Genomic DNA, 21,337 nt, shown 5'->3' with positions numbered 1-21,337 from the left:
CTGAGAACGAAGCGAAGACGAGCCGCGAACAAGACGAGACGAGACGAGCGAAGAACAGGCAAAGACGAAGCGAAGCGAAGCGCCGACGATGCAAATAGATCCCAAGCCCCTCTCTCTGGCGATGTACCCCGCAATCCCATGCAATGTAAACATGCACTGTGCAACACCGAGAAATGGTTTGTAGGGCGAAAACATGGTGCACCGAAATGAGCAGACGAGCGCAGGCGGGCGTGCGAGCGGGTGGGTGGGTTACGATGCAGGATGCCGTGAGAAGGGTGGAGCCAGCGTGAGTCGTGCTGTCGTTGTAATCGTGCGTCGTATATGGCGAGCATGGCCTCAGTGGCCGGGGGCATACAGCGGGGGCGCGTTGAGTGGAGACTTCTAGAGCTGGCCAGAGATGCTGAAGATGATGGAGATGATGATTCGGATGCAGATCGTGGTATAGATAGTAATGTGAAATGGTGGTGAGCATCAGCATGAGGTTGATGCGTGCGCATGGCGTTGCCCATGTTGTTTAGATGATATGCCTGGAGTCTGAATAGGTCCTGCTCTCAACTTTCACAGGCAGTTCTGGTTTATATCGCTGTTGCTGCTAGGCTCAAGTCCTAAACAGCTTCTTTCGGGATGCCGCGGAGACTGGTCCCGATCGTCATGCAAGTTGGCGACCCTAGTAAGATTGCCATCCTTGCTGGGACTGTGGTTGGCTCATGCCGTACATGCCAGGCTGCTGACCCGCACCGCTCTGATGCTGCATGAACTGGTGGGGGCTTGGGCTAGGCTGGTAGGGGTTTTGATCCATGTTTGGAAATCCTGTGCTTCCCATAGCGTTCATCGTCTGGTACTGTGGCATCTGGGTGCCATGCATCGACCCACTGCTCTGCGCGTGATGCATCTGCGGCGACGCGTGCATGGGAGACTGTTGCGGGTGCGGCGACTGCTGCGGCGGCCTTTGCGCGTACTGCTGCATGTTGTGCTGCTGAGACAGCGGAGATGGCTGCGGTGGGCCGCCTTGCCACATGTGAGTAGGGGCGTAGCCCTGGCCTGGGTTCTGAACACCAGGAAGCATGCCACCTTGGCCCATGCCGGGGGACATGCCCTGCGGCATACCTAGGCTTGGAGGGCGACGGTGCATCTGGTTTGGCAGCGGCGTGTGCTGCTGCGCCATGGGAGAGGGGACCATGTTGTTCTGCGGCAGAGACTGGGGACGGTAGGACTGTACGCCCATGCCTTGGTTTGGCCTTTGTGGCGTCTGAGCCGGCATGCCGTACTGGTTACCAGGCATGCTCACGCTGGTAGAAGGCATGCGTGGAGACTGTATGGCCTGCGAGACCTGCGGGATCTGGTTGCCGTCTGCAGTAAGTGGACGTTCTGGCTGCGCCGGCGGCTCGTGTGGTCGGTTCCACAGGTCGTCCAAGTACTGCTTGCGGTTCTTCCGCTGCTGCTCAAACTGCTTGTTGATCTCGACTGTCTGGGCAGCTTGGTTCAGGATCTCGCCCGAGGGAGATGGTCGGGTCGTATCCTGGTACGGCGCGCCGGTGAGTTCGTGTCGTGGTCGCTGCACGCCGCTGTAGTCTCGAGGCTGCAGGTCGGTCGTCGTGCGCTGATTGTACGGCTCTAGGCTGCCAATGGGCATGCTGTGAGGCGCGGGCGTCAAGCCGCCAAAGGGCTGCAGAGGGTTTGAAGCAGCGCCCAGATAGTCGGCGTTCGCACCAGCAAAGGCGCCGGGGTGGGCAAAGGCCATGGCGCTGGCGTGATTAGCTTCGGCGGCCGCGGCCTCTCGCGCCTTTGCGGCGCCGGGACGCTTCTCGCCGGCGGCGTCCTCTTCGGTGAAGCCCTGTTTGCGGGCTTTGCTCTCCCAGTAGTCGTCGCGCACGCGTCGTCCGTTCATGACCAGCCGGCTTCCAAACTGGCGGAACATGGAGCGCGCCGTCACAATGGCGATCTGGCGCGAGCGGTACGAGTAAGGCAGGATCTCCTGATGGATCAGGTCGTCCTTCTCGGCCTGGGTGGCAATGATCTTGTACAGCGAGCGGTTCTTGTTGAAGAGCAGGTACGAGTCGCGGTAGCCGAGGACGCGGGCGCACTCGGTGGCCAGCATGAACAGCTTGTCGCCGCGGTTGGGGACGAAGAAGGTGCGGCAGCGGTACTCGCGGTTCTCGAGCGGGTGGCCGGTCAGGGTGACCTTGCGTTCGCCGGCGTCGTCAATCTCGCGCGGGATGTACTCGTCGCCCTCGGGGTTGAGCTGGTCGGTGGTGTGGTCGCGCACGGTGGGCAGGGCCTTGACGACGGCGGGCTTGGTGGGCGTCGACTTGGCCGAGGGCGAGGCGTGCGACGGCGACGTGTGGGGCAGCGGCGACGTCTGCAGCTGCGGCGTCTGCACGGGCGGGGCGATGCCGGCGTGGGCGGGCGGCATGGCGCGCGTCGGGCTGCCGGCGAAGGCGACCTTTGCGGCCTTGGGCGGGCGGCCGCGCTTCCGCGGCTTGCCCGTGTCGTCGGCGTCGGGCGCGTCGGGGTGCGGCGCGTCGACGTAGCTGGTGTCGGGCGAGCGGCTGCGCTTCAGGCCGCGCGACGGCGGTGCGACGGGGTGCGGGCCGGCGAGGGCTCCTGGCAGCGTGTTAGCGACTCGCGACGCGGCGGATGCAACGGACGCGCCGACGGAGCGCGGGCGCGGGCGCGGGCGCGACGTGTGCGCGGCGCGGGCGGCGACGTACCTGCGGAGTTGAGGGCGGACGGGTCAATGGTGCCCGGGAGGTCCATGATGCCGTTCCCTACAGAACCATTCGACATGGCGTGGGCGGGATGCACCGAGTACATGCCACGCGCAGCTAGGCGGCGCGGAATTGGCGCGCGGGCGGGCGGGAGCTGGGGCGCGCAGGGCGGGCGCAGTGACGGCTACGGCTCGCGGCGGGCGGGCGGCTCGCTGGGCATAGGTCGAGGTGGTGGTGGTGGTGGCAGTAGCAGTGGCAGTGTGTGGATGCGCAGCACGTCCCGAGGAAAGAGCGAGCGGCCAAGCCAGCACAGACGGCAACAGGCGGCCACAGAACGGGCGTTCGTGGGCGGCGGCAGGAGCAGCGGCAGCCAGTCAGTTGCGGGCAGCGGGCGTGTCGGTGCAAGAGGGCTGCGATGCAAGGTGCTGGGTGTGTGCGGCGGCAGCTAGGCAGGTAAAGGCAGACTCTGGGCGGGTGCGACGATTGTTATGACGAATCGCGGGTGGATCGGCGGCGAAGCGAGCGCTGCGCCGAGAGGTGCAGAGAGCAGCCGTGGCCGAGCAGGGCGCGTGGGCGGCGGGGACGCAGACGCAGTCGAGTAATGCGCGCCGGCAGCAGCGCGCACTACACAGTATAAGCCCGCACTCTACCGCCCACCCTCCATGGCCGCTGCCGTTGCGCGCCGACTCATGCAGCCACGTGAGCAGCGCTGCACGGCGGCGCGCCCAGAGGCGGCCAGGATGGGCGGCGGCCAGGATGGGCATGCTGCTTGCCGCTGTAAGGGTTTGGCCTGGGATGCGCCTGGGGCACTGGGGCACCGCGCGCTGCACCACCCCCGCGAGCTCGCCGCGGCGTGCAGCCTCAGCAGCTCAGGCGCGAGCAGGCGGCCCGGCCAGCGCTCACGCCGGCGTGAGCGCTGGCCCTCGCGCTCGCATCGCCATATCGCCAGCAGCCCGCTAGCGTGCATCTCGACATGGCCGCCACGGCGCCAAGCAAGGCATGGGCCGACACGAACCAAACCAAACCTTTCGTCAGCAGCAGACTGGCAGCATGGCAGCACTGGCCGCCCGTCTGAGCTGCCTATCGCGGCCCCAGCACGCAACGGGCAGCCAGCTGCACCAGCGCGACCAGTTCGCCCGCCGCTGGCCACTCACACGCGCCCGCGCTGCTGATGCAACAGGCCCGCCGTGTCAGCAGGCTGTCTATCGAATCATGGATTGCTAGCCCGGCGTCCTGCAGCTGCCCAAGACAGACTGATGGCGGACGTGCATAAGCGGCCGTCGTCATGCATTCACCCATCCCCAGGCTATCAATCCCTCCCGCGTCGTCTGATGACTCTGAAGAGAACTGCTGCCCGCTTATGCTTGCCGCAGCAGCCGGAACAGGCAGTCTCTCTTATTACATGTCGCCTGGCGCACCGCCCTAGGCTCGACTGGACAGTGCCTCGCCCTCCTCTGAGTGCTGCCTTGATCGCCGAGCTCCCCTTCACTGCTCACTAGGACTGCTGCTAGGCCTTTGACCGCGCGCTGCAGCTTCGTGCCCGCTTCTGTCAGCTGTGTTAGATTCCGTTCATGCTGCCTGGTGGCCAGTGACAGCCCTAGCCTGCACTCCCGTAGCCACACCTGCTCCATAGCACCACTCGCCTACACAGAAGGTTTGCTCAAGGTTGGCGATCCGTTCCACAAACACGCCCCGCCCTCCGTCGACAAGCGCAAATCGGCACCCTTGACTTGCCCGTGCTGCCATCGATCTCCCCGTCATACCTTGCCTGAATCTCGCATTCCTTCCGTAGCTCGCGCCACTGCCCCCTAGCGCCGCTTGAAACGCCATGTCCGTGTCGTCCATGCCGTCTGTCGCTGTTTGACGTTTGCCTGTGCGCCTACAGACGACATGCATTTGCAAAGATTAGGGAAAAAGCAACCACTTGAATTTCTCCGTAGCTGTTGATATGTGGAGAAGGCGCGTTTTCCGACTTCGCTGAGGCCCGCCAGCGCCACAGTCGACCATGTACTTCATGACATCAAGCCGAAGCCTCGCCATCTCCTCGGTACCCATCGTGCCATACTATCTTTGCTTTTGACGCGTCTGCCCCCGGCTGTGCAACCGCGCGCAATATGTCTCAGGCAAAATGCTTGTCCGATATTCCTTCGGCATCTTCGGTCACGGTTTAGGCCAAGCCGAATGGGAGCATCCGCGTTTGACTTTGTGTGTTGACGAAACTTGTTGAAAAGGAATACATCGGCCCGATTGTTTACAAACAGACAAGACTTTCACGCGCCGGAAATATTACCCTGCGAAGCACTTTGACACAAGCTTCTGTCTGGGAGATCAACCGTCTGATCTCCCATGTGTGGAAAAGTATATGCCAAGCCAAAGCAGGCTCTTGCGGTCCTGTACCATAAGAAACATGATCCTTTTACGTCACCATGCAAACCGAGACAGTGGCGGAGTGCAATGTCTTCCTCAGTGCCTCACAATGCACCTCGCGCATCCTGAACGTCCGTGCTTCTGTTCGATTGCGCCATATTACTTTCTCTTTCTCTCCGTGCGCGCGGTGACGACGCGTCAGTAGCGCAGAACAGACCGACCGTTGGAACAATCATCTGTCACTTGAGGCGCGGATTCTCGTCCACCTCTTGGCAAGCCACTATACAGTAGCTGGGATGCTCGATCATATGATTATACTCCACTTTAAGTCTTTTACCCTTGAATGTGCCACTCGGGAAAGGCTAAAGCCGCAGGCTACCCCACTTCGACATCTCGGAAAGAGATCATGGCGGTAAGCGAAGTGGCCATGAGGATAGGACTCTGCAATGATTTGACAGAAGGGCTCGTTTCAAGATCCCGAGAATTTAGGGCAATGTTGCATGTCTCACTCCACAAGTGGATCGTTGGTAGGCAATTCCATTGTTCGTTTTCGGGCTGTGGTCGAAATCCGTTTGGCTGCCCAAACTCGGGGGCGATGGCCTTGGGTTGTACAACTCTAGCGGTGAAGTAGTCGCTTATCTCCACGAAGGACTCATGGCGTAGAAGTAACCACAATCAGGCGCACCGTCATGTCGCTGCCCGGTAACAAACAGGCGGATGCCTGTAGCGGTTTCAGCGGACCCTCTACAGCCTGAGACTTACGAGATCCACCAGGTGGCTGTGAAGACTCCCACTCTGATACGAGGTGATAGGCAACCTCCAAATACCTCGATACGGGGTGCAGGCTGTCGAAAGCGGGTACAGGAGTATCTCTCAGCAAACAAACGTCGCGCATATCGATGTCTCGCAGGCCGCAGTGTTCAAGGACGATACTGCTAGGCCGACTGCGTTCTGAGACTAGTGCAACGTGCTACCCGCTGGATCTGATCCAGACTGGAGAGGGTGTGCTGGGTTGAGCTAAGTTAAAGCACACTTGCAAGGCTATTGCAAGGCTATCGCGCAAGACAACCGACGGTAGCGAATCAAGCCTTAATGTCCGACCTTGCCCAGCCATAAGACAATCATGTGGACAAGGACGGCGTGCAATGGATTTCGACCAAACTTGAGGCGGAATATGACATTATGCAACAGCGTCAGATGACCGTCGCTGGTCAAAGCTGTCTCGACCTGGGCAGACGAGCAGGTTCTGGGCAGTTGGTAATCTCCTGGCCTGATCTGCTGGTTAAGGACAAGGACGTACTGGTTATGGTTAGCGCATGCTTACCAGACTTGTCTACAGAGTCAGCATGATGGTAAAGTCTCAACTAAGCATGGCAAGGGAGTCGAGTCAGTCCAAGTACCGCGCCGCCTGTGTCAGCTTTGGGTGAATTATGTTCAATTTCCTAATCGAAGAGTGTGTGGGTATCTGTTGTGTCAGACCACCAAGATATGTCAACTTCGAAGATGGGACTACCTACTGTCTAAAACGAGCCACTGTGATAAGCAGAGTTCTTTACTGCTGTGAACGCCATTTAACGCCGTGTTGCCCTAGTTGGGCATACGAAAAGAAGTCGTAAATAGCTGATAATGACTGTCTCCACGCTTTCGGCGCAGAGAAATTCGCAAGATGAGATTCCGGGCTTGGTGGATCTCCTGAGGCTTACTTGCGACCAGGTGCTAGGCCAGGAACTGCACTGAAGCGCTCGTCACGCTCGGTCTTGAAGAGCAATTGGCACCAGAAGTCCTTGCTGTCGTCGTCGAACCAGGTCCAGAACTTGCCTTCACGCCTGTCCACCTCGCGTGCTTGCAGCTTCACTGCGACTGTCTCATAAGGCTCTCCAGAAACGATCAGGTACTGGTAGTTTGGATCAGGCTCTTCGATCTTCTGCTCGTATGCGCTCATGAATCGGACTCGCGGGACAGTCTCCATAGTGAGGTCTGGGAACTGGAATTGGAACAAAAGCCCGTTCTGGCGAGTAATGGGATCGCGGACTTTTGTGATACGGTAACCAGGTCGGCCGATCTTCATGACATTCTTCTTCACCTGCACACCTGCAAGCAGGCCTTGCTGGCCAACATCGTCCTTCTTGCCTTCTCGCTGTTCTTTTGCGGCGCGTCGTGCCAGGTTGGTCTGGTGCTTTCTTCCTTGTGTATGTGCGAGATACGAGCCATCGTTTTGATGGACTGTGAGGCAGAGACGGCATTCGAAGCTTCCGACGTGGTTCTTGAAGAAGTACGGATCTTTGTCGAGGTCGATGGTCTCGAGCGCGAGCTTGCGCAGACGCTCACGTCGGTCGGCGTTGGTTGCTGAGCTGGAGGCGACACCACCGCCACCGAATTTGGATCCTGCGCGGTTCTGCCAATGTCAGCATCTGCTTGCTGATCTCGCTGATTGGTGAAACGTACCTGGTAATCCATGATCGCACGTGGAGGTGCTTAAACTAGTGATCTTGTAAGTAGAGCGGCGACTCGATTGATCACGACGCTCAGTTGTGCTTTGTTGAGTCTGGGTGAGAAGCGTGTGGTTGCGCGTTGGCGATGAGGTAGCTAGAAATTGTGGAAGCGGCAGCCCAGAGCCGCGCTAGTGTTGTGAGGCTACTTGGACGCTAGCCCACGTTGCAGCCTGAGACATCGCCCGTTCTTCTCACAAGTCACATGGACAGGATTGCGTCGCGGAAGCTGTATTGCTATTGAAGCACCGTCTTGCAGTCGAAGAGTATTGTGTGTCTTGGCTGAAAAATTTAGCGGCCGACGTCAATAGTCTTTTGGGAGCTTCTCTCGGCGACTCTATGGCAGCAAACATTTACATCGGTAAGAGACTGTCCTTCGATGGCCAGCTCTGCACTGTTCAATTTCGTGGTCCAGTCGAAGGCACAAAGGGAGAGTGGTTGGGTGTGGAGTGGGATGACCCAACCCGCGGAAAGCACTCAGGTGAACACCAGGGTCACAGATACTTCAAATGTAACAAGCTTCACTGTTGAAAAAGCACACCATGGACTGATTGGTGACTAGGCCTCAGTACGCATGCAACGGCCGGGTCTTTCATCAGACCAACTCGCAAGCCGGATGCACCCCGCTCATTTGTTGAAGCGTTGAAAGCAAAATATGCAGATGATGACTTTGAAGACCCCAGCGTAAAAGTTGTGTTCGTCATGAAAGAAGGCGACAATGCAAGAACAAGGAAGGAACCGACAGCAAGGCCGAGTCAGCCCATACGCTTCAATGGTAAGGTTGCTGAGGAAGTGGGTTTTGACAAGATTAAGAAGCAGCTCGCGCAGCTCGAAGAGCTGAAGTTCGTCATCCTGGACGGCTTGCGAATGTGGAGACCCGAGGTCAGACAGGTCTTGAGGAATGACGGGGAGCTGGAGTGGCCTCTGGGCGCAACAGACATCCTATCTGCGTGTCCAAAGACCTGCGAACTGGACCTCAGTCGCAACTTATTCGAAGAGTGGAGAGAAGTCGGTTCAATCTGCGAACAGCTCGATCAACTGAGAAGTTTGAGGGTAGATGGAACACGATTCAGAGACACATCGTTGACTGCGGTCGAACTAGAGCGTTGTATTCGAATTTTCGCCAAAATCACGACTCTAAAGCTGGAAGACGACCTGCTTCCGTGGGAGGACCTGGCCAGCATCACACATCAGTTCTCTGCCCTCACCACATTTTCGGCCTCCAGCAACTTCTACTCACATCTGACACCACACGTCCTGAACCCGACTATCACAAATTTGATACTGGAGGAGAATCTTTTGCCGTCACTGTCCGCCCTCGAGCCACTTACTAGGATGCCAAACCTACAACGTCTGGTTCTAAAATCCAACAAGATCAGTGACGTCGGCACACCAACACCAATCTTCCCCACAACACTGAAAGAAGTCGATCTCTCCTTCAACGACATCACGACCTGGTCCTTCATCGAGCACCTCGAGCACATCTTCCCTGGTCTCACCAGCCTCCGCGTATCCCACAACCCGCTCTTTGAAGCACTCCAGGCGCCTGACGGCCGCGCACTCACCGCAGACGACGGCTACATGCTGACACTCGCGCGACTCGGAAAACTCACGATCCTGAACCATAGTCCCATCAGTGACAAGGAGCGACTGAACGCCGAATCGTACTACCTTTCTCTTATTGTGAAAGAAGTGCAGTACGCGCCTGAGAACCGCAGAGACCTAATTCTCGACAGCCACCCCCGGTACAAGTGGCTATGTGAAGAGTACGGGGAGCCGGATATCAAGCGGAATGAGAACGCGGTGAATCCGAACTCGCTGGCTGCGCGGCTGATGAAGATCAGGCTCTATCTGGCAGACGATAAGACAAAGGCGCACGAGGTGGAGATACCAATGAGCTGCACCGCGTACACGGTTTTGGGTGTGGTGGGCAGGCGCTTCGGTCTTATGCCCATACAATGCAGGCTCATCTGGGAGACAGGTGACTGGATGCCGGCGAAAAGGACAATGGCGGACGTTGAGGATGAGGACTGGGATTCTGAGTATAGTGAAGACGAGACAGCCACGGGTAAAGTCATGCGAGAGGTTGAGATTACCCCGGGGACGAGGTCGATAGGAACCTGGATTGACGGCATGGAGGCTACTGTCAGGGTAGAGTTGAAGGGGCAAGGAGCAACCCCGTCTTGATAGCGATTGAACAGTTGAGTATTGTAGACATGATTTTGATCGTGGCCATGTGTATGATGCAATGCAAGATGGTCTATAGGGTCAGGTTGTGACCTGGTCTTGCAAATGTATACTGACAGGAAAAACACTACATCGCTTCAAATGAACCAAACATCTATGGAATCATCTTATCGCACAGGCAACTCCGTCTTAGACTCAAAGCTGTACCTGAGCCATTCTCCAACAGCCCTCAAACTCTCCCACCTCACGCTCTCGTCTGCCTCTTGCATGAGCTCCATGACTCTGCCCTTCAGGCCCAGCTTCTCAAGTTGTTGCCTCTTCTCTGGCACCTCCTTCACAAGGCATGCAACATCGTTGCAACCGATAGCCAATACCTGCTTGTCGTTCTCCCAGCTCTTGGATAGGATCTCCGCAAGCTTTCTTGGCAACTCTCCCTTGTTCTCATCCAAAATACGGCGGGCGTTGTCACGCCAAAAGGTAGGATTGCGATGCGGTGGAGACCAACGGAGATGACCCGATTGCAGCTCTGCGGCATATTCATCAAACGTGGTCTGTGTCTTGGTGTACTCTTCGAGAAGCTCGGTGAGTGTCTTAAGATCCTCGAGGGCATCCTCGTCAGTCAAATGGCGCGACTTCAGGCTATTAAGTAGGGCTGGCAGACGGGCAAGAACCGCTGTGGGCAACAGCGTCTGGCGGTTCGTGGTTAGGAGGTTTACGAGAGTCGAGAGAAGAAGGCGGGTGGTCTTCTCCTTGGGCGATACGCGCAACAGGCCTGTGTACAGGACAACGATGTCATGTTCACTTGGAAGCGTTAGCGATGCGATGGGGATAGTCTGTAGGAAACATACTCTTGGAGCCCATCGCCAACTAGTTCGCCCTCAAAGCTGAGCTGCCAGATAACAAGCAGAACGTGGTACAAAAGCTGCAGTCCTACACCACCAGAAAGACCGCTGTCACCAGCGCTGCGGACGCTACCCCCGCTGTAAAGAGTCGAATCACGATCATTGTTCGTACCTGCTGCAGATCTCAGGATGTCAAACAACGGATCGAGTGTCTCCTTCCTCTGCTTCCAGAACAAATGCCTAGCCTTTGAGCTGCGAAGAACAGCAGAGAACTCCCGTACAGCAATATCCTGAAGGCCAGCGTCTGAAGCTTTGGCCAGTGTCGAGAGGTAGCTGTAAAGCTGCGGGAGGGCTTGGTCAAGCTGTGTGGTGTCCTTTGATGGCGTGACAACGGCGTGTGAGACCAGGCCAGAGAGAACCGAGGACGTGAGCAGTGGGACGGGATCTTCGTTGTTGGAAGAAGCCTTCAGCAGCGGCAGGAAAGGCTTGTAAGGCGCTGGGTGCTGGATGAGAGCTGATGTGAGTGCAGGAATGTCTAGAAAAGTTTCAGCGCCCTGCAAAAGGAATCTAATGGTACCAGGACCTCCTACCGTCAATGATATCCCCCAGCAACACCAGCATGTAGTGAATGATGTCCTGGCGTTTGGCGGCGGCCTCGAAGATGCTCTGCGACCCATCTCCACCTAGCAGGAGCGTGACGAAGCTGTTGACATCGGACTCGATTGTCTGTTTGCGCTGCTCTTTGCGCACTTTGTCAATTGACTTGATCTTCTTGAGGTCTTCCTCGGTGATCGTCTTGGCCCGCACTGCGCCTTCCCACGATATTGGCCGGGCACGGATGTTGTTTTGAATCGAGGTGAGATACGTCGGTGGGTCTAGCGACGACATCGTGTGGGTGTGCTTCGATCGGGCTGCGAAGGGCGGTCGAGAAGCTACGGCAGAGCGTCGAAGATGCGATGTTGTGCCTGGTCTATCGTGCACACCAAGCTCCAGCAGGATGACGGAGTTGCAGCACGGGCCAACCGACGCTAGTGGAAACGCGGTTGGTGAATTTGATGCGCCAAAACACTACCTCTCAAACGAGATCAGTGACAGCAACACCGCGTTCACGGCGTGATCGCATACTGGACCATGGAGTACTTTAGCTTGAAGAGGTCGACTGTTGCCGATCGCGGCCAGGCCAACTTGTCAAGCAAGGTGTATGTGCGGTCGACGAAGAGTGGCAAGGTCCAAAAAATTGTGAGGGAACTATATCTGCGACAAGATATCCCATGCTCGTCGAACTTATGCAGAGCGTGTCTAGAGATTGCGCCAACAGACTACTCGAAGAAAGGTGGGCTTATCAGTCTTGCAGACAAGAAGATCACTAACTCAAAGTAGTTGCACCATTTGTACTTTCAGATACACCTGCTGGATCAAAGGACTTTCCCAGCGGGCAGTATCTTGTTCCAGATACCAATGCTTTCTTGAATGGAATGGATCTATTCGAAGTTGAGACGGCCTTCCATGATGTCATAGTTCTGCAGACTGTGCTTGAGGAAGTCAAGAACCGATCATTGCCGTTGTATCACCGGCTCATCGCACTGACCAAAAACGATGGCAAGCGGTTTTATGTCTTTTTCAATGAGTTCAGACAAGAGACCCACATCGCGCGTGACCAGGGAGAGTCTATCAACGACCGCAATGATCGAGCCGTCAGAAGGGCTGTACAATGGTACAACGAGCACATCACCGAGGCAGTCGCCGCACGAAGCAAGAAGCAGAAGCGTATACCCACCGTCGTCATGATCACCGATGATAGGGACAACCTGCGAAAGGCTAAGGCAGAAAAGGTACCTGGTATGACACTCACCGATTTTGTGTCTGGCCTTGAGAACGCAAATGAACTGTTAGACATGATCAGCGCTGCACAGGAGCAACGAGAAGTCCGCTCGAAGAAGCCTGAAGTGTTCTATCCGGACCACTTCTCGATGTCAAAGATGATGACTGGTGTAAAAGCCGGTACCATGCACCAAGGCATATTCAACGTTTCGCAGTACAACTACCTAGAAGGCTCAGTTCACGTGCCCTCGTTCGACAAATCTCTCATTATTCTTGGTCGCGAGAACAGCAACCGGGCAGTTTCTGGTGATGTCGTGGTAGTCGAAGTACTACCGCAGGACCAATGGAAGGCACCTTCGACCAAGATCGTCGAGGAAGACACCGTCGCTAAGAACGATAATGCCGAGCAAGAGGAGGGTGAGAACGTTGTGAACGAGAGGGAGAAGAGAGCGTTGCAAGAGGAGGTCAAGCGCGCGCATGGGCAGAGCACTGAGGGCAAGGCACAGCCCACGGCACGCGTTGTGGGCATCATCAAGAGAAATTGGCGGCAATACGTGGGACACATCGATCGTGACTCGGTACGATCGACAGCGAAAACGAGCAGGCAGCAGCAGACTGTCTTCCTCGTACCCATGGACAAGCGTGTGCCAAAGATCAGAATACGAACCCGTCAAGCTGGAGAACTTCTCGGCCAACGTGTTCTGGCCACGATCGATTCCTGGGAGAAAGACTCGAGATACCCTGTCGGTCACTTCGTACGCTCCTTGGGCGAGTTAGAGTCCAAAGGTGCTGAAACGGAGGCCTTGCTGTTGGAGTGGGACGTACAATACAAGCCATTCCCGAAGACGGTGCTGGATTGTCTGCCCGCGGAGGGGCACGACTGGGTCGTACCAGCGAGCACAGAGGATCCGGGTTGGAAGGGGCGGAGAGATCTGCGCGACCTCATTGTCTGCAGTATTGACCCTCCGGGCTGTGTTGACATCGACGATGCACTGCACGCAAGGAAACTGCCCAATGGCAACTATGAGATCGGTGTGCACATCGCTGATGTGTCGCACTTCGTCAAACCAAACAACGCCATGGACAAGGAAGCAAGTCAGCGTGGTACAACCGTCTATCTTGTTGACAAGCGTATCGACATGCTGCCAATGCTTCTTGGAACAGACCTTTGCTCTTTGAAGCCATACGTCGAGCGATACGCCTTCTCTGTTATTTGGGAAGTCAATGAGAACGCCGACATCATAAAATCAGAGTTCACAAAGTCCGTTATCCGATCAAGAGAGGCATTTAGCTATGAACAGGCACAGCTTCGCATTGACGACGCGTCGCAACAAGACGAGCTTACAACTGGCATGCGTACTTTGCTCATGTTGTCTCAGAAGCTAAAGCAGAAGCGAATGGATGCTGGTGCCTTGAATCTTGCTTCGCCCGAAGTCAAGGTTCGATCAGAGTCTGAGACATCAGACCCGGTTGACGTCCAGGTCAAAAAGTCATTAGCCACGAACTCCCTTGTCGAGGAATTCATGTTGCTCGCCAACATCAGTGTTGCGGCAAGGAACTACGAAGCCTTCCCACAGACCGCTTTGCTGCGTCGCCACGCTGCGCCACCCAAGTCCAACTTCGAGGAGCTAGCAAATCAGTTGAAGGTCAAGAAGGGCCTGGAGCTGCGAAGTGACAGTTCTGGTGCAGTGGCGGACTCACTCGACCAGTGCGTAGACCCGAACAACCCATTCTTCAACACCCTCGTCAGAATTATGGCTACACGATGCATGATGTCTGCAGAATACTTCTGCGCTGGTACACAAGCATACCCAGAGTTCAGGCATTATGGTCTTGCAAGCGAGATCTACACGCATTTCACATCACCCATCCGTCGATATGCCGATCTCGAGGCCCACCGACAGCTTGCCGCTGCGATTGAGTACGAACAGCTCGACAACAGTCTGCACTCAAAGGCTAAATTAGAAGCTGTTTGCAAAAACATCAATGTTCGCCACCGCAACGCACAGATGGCTGGACGTGCCTCGATCGAGTACTACGTCGGCCAAGCGCTCAAGGGCAAGGATCTGGAAGAGGAGGGTTTCGTCATGAAGATCTTTTCGAACGGCTTCGTTGTCTTCGTGCCACGCTTTGGTATTGAGAGCCTGATACGCCTTAGGGACCTGGCTACGCCCGAGCCGGATGCCGAATTCGATGCTGACAACTACCAATTGAATATCAAGGGCGATCTCAATAGGAGTGTTGAGCTATTCGAAAGAGTAATGGTCAGGATCACAGACGAGCTGGAGGAGAGCACCGGAAAGAGGAAGGTCAAGTTGACGCTCGTGTAAGATAATAGCAGGAGGCGTGTCGACCGTCATCTGCGGGTGCGATCAACACAAAATCTAAATTTGCATGTTTGATAAGCAACACTTTCGCCATTCGATCCGATGTAAACCTGTGATTGTCTCCCGTAGTGACATTCATTCGAGCGCCTTATGCAAGCCTTCGTCATTTTGCACGAAGCGCTCGATGTGGTATGGATGAGGAGATACATGAACCTTCACCCCGCAAAGCCACAATAATGCTTCTGTCCCACCCAAAGCCTCAAGTGGCGGATCACTAGTGGGCAAGACTGAAAGGCTCCCAGCTGAACAGACGCTCGGTAAAGGATGCCGATCTTGGAGATACGGGATCGCCGACGTGAAGCGAAACGCGTGTGTATATACCGATCACCAGCCGTGGAAACTAGGTGTTCTCGATTGGCCGGGTCACTTGTGTCGCGATTCAGAAGAGCGTATCGATATTCAGATCTGCGCCACAGTCCCGGAAAACGTACACAGCTTCCCGCTGCAGTGAGCTCGGAAAACCAACTCGTAAACTCTGTAAACAGCGCGCCGTTGACATCTTAAGTCAATCTATAACCTTTGGCTCACGGCGCGTCAGCTCCCTCGGAACGGCATCCGAACAGCTGGCACACATGGCACCGTCCATCAATGTGATGAGGTCAGGCTTCTTGCATTACACCTACATATAGCCGCATGTACCTGCATCTCAAAGCGAATTAGAACCGAGGCGCAGGAGAGTTCGACTGCAAGTTCGGTTCGATGTCGCGCTTGTGATGTAGTACGATTTGGCCTTCCTCTTCTGAGATTTGGTGCATGATTAAGGTTTACAGGGCATGACAAATGGCCGCGGACAGCACTCCATGTGCTGCGCTGACCAGTGGTTGACTACGGGAAGGACCGAAAAGGACGTTGTGTCACTGGGAATGTTGGTGGGCTGTGCGCTCATGGGATCGCATTGTGTGGAGGAAGGTTGCAAGGAGGAGGCTATTTTGACTACCTCACCTATCTATCATTTTGGTCAGGGGAAGTTCAAATAGTGATGCACTTACAGAGACCTGATCTCCCCAACGGCACGAAGGTTTTGTTGTGAAAGTGGTGTGCATGGCCTAGCATGCATACGAAGCACCACCGCATCGTAGTCGACACATTGATACTCAATTCGCGCATACGTTCATGCGTAGCTTCTGTTGTTGTTGAGGAAGGCAATACATCTGCCCTGAGCCGGGGTCATTTGACGATTGCATGTGCCGAGATCTGGCCTGCATGAACGCAATCACCAGCAATAGATGTTACTGTCAAATGATTCAGGGTCTAGCCGAGTGCCGTTCACGCGGTCGCAAACGGCGGGTCGACAAAGCAGAGCAGCATCAATATGAACACTAAAAGGGCGGTGAAGTGCGACATTCATCGAGCGTTCCAAGAGCTAATTCACTAGTCTCAAGGCAAGCAACGCCTACGACTCAGATCCCCTCCAAGCCTCACGGCGAGTGTGTGTGGCTTTGAGCGCGGCGAGCCGCATCTCATTTGCATTGTTCTTAACAGTCACGATACGACCTAGGGTAAGTATTGACAACGGCAGGTAGCGGTGCAAGTTGTGCACATAGAAGAGCGTTGGTGTTGTCCAGTGTCATTCAAGGCATGTGAGGCGAGTGCCAACAGAAAATCTAGTGATTGCACAAACCGGGTCGTGGTGGTGCTCTGGCCGATGCGATGCCGATTCTACTTTCCCATGCGGGACGATCATCTGGCAAGAGTCTTCTGGTCGTGGTCATTGTTGACGTCGAGGATAATACCTGCAGAGGACCAGCGTAAATTGCAAGTGCAGCGCTATTGTACATGGTCTGCGACAGTATGGCACATGGAAGGCGTGATTGGCTCAGGTCGTATCTCGTTTGCGATGTTCCTTGACACCTTCTCTATTGGTACCTCCATCGCTTCGCAAAGCTGGAAAATTCCCGGATGAGAGCAACACACCACTCTTCCTCAACGTACTGTCTATCAGGGCAGAATACGAGATATCCAAGCGACCTCTCGAAAGGGTTCTGTGTCTCCCGCGCCACCAAAATGACGACTCTTCATTAAGTGGGCCAGCTCGCTTGATGGCGTTGACGATCAGGTCCACGTGCAGGTACGCACTTTAACCGGTCGTATCCCTGCACATCCATCAGGAACAGAACAAACTCTATGAAGCTCTCTAGATCTTCAGGAGTTTGCCTTGCGAGCGATCCAGTCAATGGATTTCGTAGTGGATTCTATCGTCGATGATGACTTCTTCTGTAGCCAGCAACTTTAGTTTGCTGAGATGCATGTTCAAATGATACCGCGCTTAGCGCTGCAATCGTCTTGTCATCAACTTGTCATCCAAGTTGAGTGAACTCCGACCGGATTAACCGTCAGGTTCATGATTCACAGACAGAACTTGAGGGCCTGAAATTAACCGACACGCGCCAGAATAGAGATTGAATTCTCGTGCTGCTCTGACATCAGCAAGATACCGATCATTATTTCCAGCCATGCCTCGGACGTTGGTCGATGCGTGACTCGCTGCATGCATGTACCGGTGGTGTCGTCAAATAATGCGAAGAACACCCCACGTCTTTAACTACCTAGGCCATAGGAACGCAGAGACGAGGCATAGGTATCCATGTCATGGTGGTGGCCGTACACTTAATGAGCCGTTGTGCGGAGCTCGTCATCAAGCTGCAGTTCAGGAGCTACAGTCGTGTTTCAGCTGAGCCGCGTGAAGTGGGAATATCACTTCCATTGGTCACGTAGGAAATGGCCCCCAAGCGTATGTTGGCAAGCACAGAATGACCTGGCAGAGCGTCCACCAAGCAACAGCTCAAGACTTAGCACCAGTCAGTGCGTCCTGCACGTACGCTTCAGTAGCCTTGCAGGAAGAAGCCGTTGAAGCCAGGATCAAATGCATGCGTTATCATTTCGTTGTATGCCGGACAACCATTGCCGTTACGGCTCCAGGTTGTCATCATCCCACCTGCGCAACGCGAAGTTGTGGTGGTCTCGACTTTGGTGCTCGCTCGTCCAGAGTGCATACTGCCCAAAACGCGTGGCCTTGCTCTCTGGAGCTAGGAAAGCAGGTATCGCGACGGCACGCACCTAGAGCCCGCTTGCGAACGGGATTGGATCCAGTTGCCATGTCATGTAGTCGACGCTATGCTACATGGGTCATGGTGGTGTTTCGCCGATCGACGTGGTGCCAGTGCACCCCACCAACCGAGCAAGCGGCCGGCACCCTGAGTCTGAGCTTTTGCTTGTCTAGTTTGAACCACTCCTCCGAGCAAGCAAGGACTCGCTAGAGCGAGAGTTGCGGGATGGCGCAAACATATGCGTTGTCGTTCAAGCAGGTCAGCCTTGATACCGCGGCGCTGGACTGCACGCAGGCTCTGGATTGGAGCGCCATACATCAGCAAAATCTCGGAGCGAACAGCGCATGCACGCTGCCTGCTCAACAGCGCCACGTTTCTTCCAGGCACTGGGAAGGAGCAACTTCCTATCGCGGACGACGCACCTCTGCAACGGCGGGGTGAGATCAAGGCAGGCCAAATTAGCCTCCTCATGGTCGCTCTCCTAGTGCCCTGCTCACCGATATTTCAGAGCCTTTGCCCTACTAACAGACTTTGCAGCCCACCATCAGGTAGTTGCATTCTGTACCTGCATATCGCCCCAAGCCAAGCTCCACCTTCAGTCCACGCCGCAAGACTCTCGCTCGGTGCGCCTCCGTTGCTTCTTGCCGAACGACCTATTCTTTGTTCTTTCTCGTTTCGTTCCGCTAGTCACATACCATAACTGTCTGCCCGGGGTCTTGTGGAGCGAGCTACACGCGCATGACCAGGTCTCCGCCTTCTGAGCCCCTCCGCCTGTTCCGCAGTAATACTATATCCGTATCTGCCCTCCCAGGTTCATATCCGCATTTCGCGTCGGACGATTGTTTCTTCGTTCCAAGTCTGTCGATTGCACCTGCGATCGATCCACCATGGTCGAGGTCGACTGACCGCTCTGTCACTCCTTCGCTTCTTATTCCGATCGACTCCCGTCTGACCACTAGCACTTGCTTCTGTCGATCTACTTGCTCAGGTCTCTGCCCGTTGTTCAGCCTTGTTCGAATCCTACTGTCGTATCTCTACGTCAGTGTCTAATATCAACCGGTCGCACCACTATCTACCAAGGAGCAATCCCACATTCACATTCACACCATGGACGAAGCAAAGCTCTACATCATCCTCGGTGCCGTCGTCGGCACCCTCGTCCTCACAGGAGTCTCGGTTGCAGTACTGTTCTGCTGGAAGCGCAACAAGAGAAGGGTACGAGGCTTCTCCCTCCGTGCTGTCACACCTTTGGACGACTCCGTCTTCGAATCATGGCGGCGACCCAGTGAGCATGTACAGCGCAACGAGAAGTACGGCATCCGGCCTGTACACCCCGCGGTCTTACGACACGAGACTTCGCCCACCATGTTCGAGAAGGAACTAGACCTGTTCGATTACCCCCGGTCACCATCCCCAGGGAATATCTCCCCTCCCCTTCGCTCGCCAAGGGACTCGATACGCAGACCAGAGCAAGCACGGAGAAAGTCAAGCGTTGCTTCCTCTGTTGCTGATCGGCCACCGACACCTTACTCGCCAACATCGACCAACGGCGACTTTGTTGTCGGTTCCTATGGCTCTCGCAAATCGCAGCCACTGATCCGTCACCAGCCTTCCATGTCAGAAGCGTCCGCCTTCAGATTCGAGTTCGAATCCAACCACGAGGCTCATCAGAAAAAACCCGAGCACTGGGTTTGAGCACTCGCCACATTCTCAAGGACTACCATGTGTAATCCCTGACCAATACCGACTGGATGGTCGCCTCACTGCAGGGCAACTCGATGACTCGACGTTGTACCAAGACTGTCACACCTCCACCATCGGTCCGCGCTGCACCGCCGTGCGACCATACATCATTCGACGTGCCCCTTCGTCATCACTTGACGCACCGGCCTGCCATTCTTACTCTTTCACGACAGCATATGACTTTATCATCCGGCGTTTGGGCACTTTTTGCATACGTGATACCAGACATTTGTCACCCTTCAGGCTTTGGCCTGCTTTTCTTATGTTCCGCTCTGAAGCGAAGCACATTGTTACAGGTGGACTCGAGGTCACACCGTGGGATTGGAAATGTTGCAACGCAACAAGCAAGGGAAGCATATATTAGTTAGCAGATACACTGCGAGCAGATGCTCACGAGCAGACAACAGAATGAAAACGACTGCACAATCATCAGCACCACCGCACGCCTACAGTTGATCCTGCAATAATGTAACATTATGAAACCCTGTCGTGATCAGGGCCTTGCACAATGCCGGCGATCGTCCATCTCGGTGCTTTCGGTCATCGGCAACAGGACGTCTGAGCTCTGTTCGGAGGAAATCTTCACCGCCAGTTCTGTCCATGTCTACCCCTTAGATCTCGAGTGTAATTGCCTGGCAACGATGATCCCGCATTGCGTATCGACCCACATGTCTTCAACCCAAAGCAAAGGGAAAGCCGCGAGCTAGGTGCGCAATACGGAGTAGGTCAGACCGCATACGGGCAATCAGGACCGCCCTACGATGTCGTGCAGTCGTGATACACATGGTCTGGGGCCTTGTGGGGTTCGCAGTGTGAGGGCTAAGCGAGAGAAAGCATTCCAGAATCGAGGCACATGCTAGCGCCACCGGAGGAGTAACAGTCGAACTACGACAAAGGACGACGGACCCTGGCGAGAACTGTCACGGCCCGCACAGACGACAAACACACCGACTCCAGCGCACGTCTCAGCGCTCGCCCGGCGCAGCACCATCGCATTGACACTCCACTGCCCTTGACCGGTTCACCGCTTCGCGCCGCCACACGCGCAAACAACCGCCGCGACAACATTTCTCCACCCCGCGCAAACGCGCCTCCGCGCTACGCATTCGGCCTCACCCACCACCACGCCACACCTCACCATGGAGTTTGTTCAGGGTGCGTAGTCCAGACACTCACCGGCCTTCTGACGCACATGACTAAACCTCCGCAGACTACGTTACGCTCCTGCCGCGGCTGCTCCCGCCGTCCATCGCTTCGCCGCTCCTCACCTTTGTCACCACTGCGTTCGGCATCGTTCGCACCCTGCAGACGCACCTCACACCCCTATTCACACGGCTCATCACACAGCCCGATGCCGCGTCCATCCTTGTTGTAATCGCCGCGCTGTTCATCAGTTTCAAGATCCTCGATATGATGTATCGCGCGGTGCTGTTCTGGGTCAGCCTGGTGATCAGGCTGGTACTGTGGGGCGGCATCGGGCTGATCGGGCTGTGGATATACAATAGGGGTGTCGATGGATTCGTCCAGGATGTCCAGGATCTGGCACAGAGGTGGGCTGGCGATTACGAGAGGCTTAGTGGGGAGGTGAGGAGGTACCAGCAAGACCAGGAGGCACAGATTAGGCTGCAGGCAGAGCAGCAGGGTGGCCGCAAGGGGTGGCGGTAGTCGTTGTTGAGAAGGAATTGACAAGTTGGGAGACTGGTGACTGATACTGTGTGTTTGGCGAAGATCACGAATCATGTCTTA

At 55.6% G+C, this 21,337-nt stretch overlaps 8 protein-coding genes across 8 annotated transcripts; 5 read left to right on the top strand and 3 right to left on the bottom strand.

Moving 5' to 3' along the window:
• Positions 1-431: 431 nt before the first annotated feature.
• On the bottom strand, positions 432-2,787 carry C7974DRAFT_443111 (chromatin remodelling complex Rsc7/Swp82 subunit-domain-containing protein; the record flags this gene model as incomplete). The annotated part of the gene is made up of 2 exons (XM_046145436.1): positions 432-2,601; positions 2,712-2,787. 2 exons carry the CDS (start codon positions 2,785-2,787, stop codon positions 668-670), a joined length of 2,010 nt encoding a protein of 669 aa, XP_045992673.1. The 3' UTR covers positions 432-667.
• A 3,812-nt stretch (positions 2,788-6,599) lies between these two features.
• On the bottom strand, positions 6,600-7,736 carry C7974DRAFT_57638 (uncharacterized protein). The gene is made up of 2 exons (XM_046146899.1): positions 7,521-7,736; positions 6,600-7,470 (listed from the first exon to the last, which is right to left on the bottom strand). The coding sequence occupies exons 1-2, from the start codon at positions 7,530-7,532 to the stop codon at positions 6,775-6,777; spliced, it is 708 nt and encodes a 235-aa protein (XP_045992672.1). The 5' UTR covers positions 7,533-7,736; the 3' UTR covers positions 6,600-6,774.
• On the top strand, positions 7,726-9,781 carry C7974DRAFT_367055 (tubulin-specific chaperone-like protein E). Its single transcript, XM_046139863.1, has 2 exons — positions 7,726-8,075; positions 8,127-9,781. The coding sequence occupies exons 1-2, from the start codon at positions 7,904-7,906 to the stop codon at positions 9,749-9,751; spliced, it is 1,797 nt and encodes a 598-aa protein (XP_045992671.1). The 5' UTR covers positions 7,726-7,903; the 3' UTR covers positions 9,752-9,781.
• Positions 9,782-11,735, bottom strand: C7974DRAFT_403118 (vacuolar ATP synthase subunit H). Its single transcript, XM_046142799.1, has 4 exons — positions 11,719-11,735; positions 11,184-11,667; positions 10,600-11,128; positions 9,782-10,552 (listed from the first exon to the last, which is right to left on the bottom strand). Exons 2-4 carry the CDS (start codon positions 11,479-11,481, stop codon positions 9,919-9,921), a joined length of 1,461 nt encoding a protein of 486 aa, XP_045992670.1. The 5' UTR covers positions 11,482-11,667; positions 11,719-11,735; the 3' UTR covers positions 9,782-9,918.
• Positions 11,670-14,825, top strand: C7974DRAFT_343863 (uncharacterized protein). Its single transcript, XM_046139322.1, has 2 exons — positions 11,670-11,926; positions 11,974-14,825. Exons 1-2 carry the CDS (start codon positions 11,725-11,727, stop codon positions 14,742-14,744), a joined length of 2,973 nt encoding a protein of 990 aa, XP_045992669.1. The 5' UTR covers positions 11,670-11,724; the 3' UTR covers positions 14,745-14,825.
• A 3,056-nt stretch (positions 14,826-17,881) lies between these two features.
• Positions 17,882-18,752, top strand: C7974DRAFT_57585 (uncharacterized protein). Its single transcript, XM_046146897.1, has one exon. It carries the CDS (start codon positions 18,087-18,089, stop codon positions 18,546-18,548), a length of 462 nt encoding a protein of 153 aa, XP_045992668.1. The 5' UTR covers positions 17,882-18,086; the 3' UTR covers positions 18,549-18,752.
• Positions 18,752-20,027, top strand: C7974DRAFT_57598 (uncharacterized protein). The gene has a single exon (XM_046146898.1). It carries the CDS (start codon positions 18,956-18,958, stop codon positions 19,541-19,543), a length of 588 nt encoding a protein of 195 aa, XP_045992667.1. The 5' UTR covers positions 18,752-18,955; the 3' UTR covers positions 19,544-20,027.
• A 703-nt stretch (positions 20,028-20,730) lies between these two features.
• C7974DRAFT_379917 (nuclear pore assembly and biogenesis-domain-containing protein) lies at positions 20,731-21,256 on the top strand (the record flags this gene model as incomplete). The annotated part of the gene is made up of 2 exons (XM_046140484.1): positions 20,731-20,746; positions 20,802-21,256. 2 exons carry the CDS (start codon positions 20,731-20,733, stop codon positions 21,254-21,256), a joined length of 471 nt encoding a protein of 156 aa, XP_045992666.1.
• Positions 21,257-21,337: the final 81 nt, after the last annotated feature.

This window comes from Boeremia exigua (assembly GCF_020726555.1).
Source record: "Boeremia exigua strain MPI-SDFR-AT-0100 chromosome Unknown C7974scaffold_12, whole genome shotgun sequence".
NCBI lineage: Eukaryota > Fungi > Ascomycota > Dothideomycetes > Pleosporales > Didymellaceae > Boeremia > Boeremia exigua.
Note: the sequence above shows the minus strand (reverse complement) of the source record. Positions and strands in the feature narration are given on the sequence as shown.